Source organism: Phoxinus phoxinus (genome assembly GCF_949152265.1).
Source record: "Phoxinus phoxinus genome assembly, chromosome: 4".
Classification (NCBI taxonomy): Eukaryota; Metazoa; Chordata; class Actinopteri; order Cypriniformes; family Leuciscidae; genus Phoxinus; species Phoxinus phoxinus.
The window spans coordinates 11,051,516-11,052,323 of NC_136879.1; the positions used below are offsets into that span (position 1 = coordinate 11,051,516).

General features: G+C 47.3%; 1 protein-coding gene across 1 annotated transcript in view; it reads right to left on the reverse strand.

Moving 5' to 3' along the window:
- hephl1a (hephaestin-like 1a) overlaps positions 1 to 449 on the reverse strand; it is a gene marked incomplete at its 5' end in the record, with an annotated part of 21,903 nt that extends 21,454 nt beyond the window's left edge. The window contains one exon of the mRNA XM_079610766.1: positions 430 to 449. Coding sequence (XP_079466892.1) covers positions 430 to 449 — 20 coding nt within the window. The remainder of the gene's footprint in view (positions 1 to 429) is intronic.
- Positions 450 to 808: the final 359 nt, after the last annotated feature.

Below are 808 nucleotides of genomic sequence, written 5' to 3' on the forward strand. Positions count from 1 at the left end.
AGCAACACTTGAGGAACATGATGATAACCTGCAATCCATGCTGCAGCGAATTAACAAGGCAGGACTCAAACTGAACACAGCAAAGTGTCACTTCAGACAATCGGAACTATCATTGCTGGATCACACGCTGTCTGAGAAGGGAGCCACTGTGCAGGCTTTTACGAGGCTCTGTTCCGTTCATGTGGTCACCTGAGGCTCAGGAGAGCTTTGAGACAATCAGTCTTAAAAAGACTGATTGTGAATAGTGCTGCCCTCACACTCTTTAATCCAGAACTTACCACTATTGTGACCACAGACGCCTCAGACTATGGAATAGGAGGTGTTCTTACCCAGCTGCATGCAGACAACACGGAGAGAACAGTGGCATTTTCCTCAGTAGAAAAAGAAGCACTAGCATGCGTTTGGTCCACAGAGAGATGGAGGACCTACCTGTGGGGACGACACTTCATACTGCGGACAGATCACAGCCCACTGACCACTCTTTTAACATCTAAGGGCCAAGGCAGAGCAGGTATGCGCATAGCCAGATGGTCAGCTAGGCTGATGGCATTTACCTATGACATTCAGTATAAGCCAGGGCGCGAGAATGTGACTGCAGACTGTTTATCTCGCTTACCGCTGCCCAATACTGAACCTAGTCTGGAACATGATGTTGAACTTGTAGCGCTCACTTCTACGATCGCTGCAATAACCAGCTCTGAGTTCAAAGCAGCATGTGATTCTTGTCCTATTCAAGTCGAGCTACGCAGACTACTCACTTCAAAATGCAGTTTTCTTCTTTGACTGATGCTTATTAAACTCCATGTGC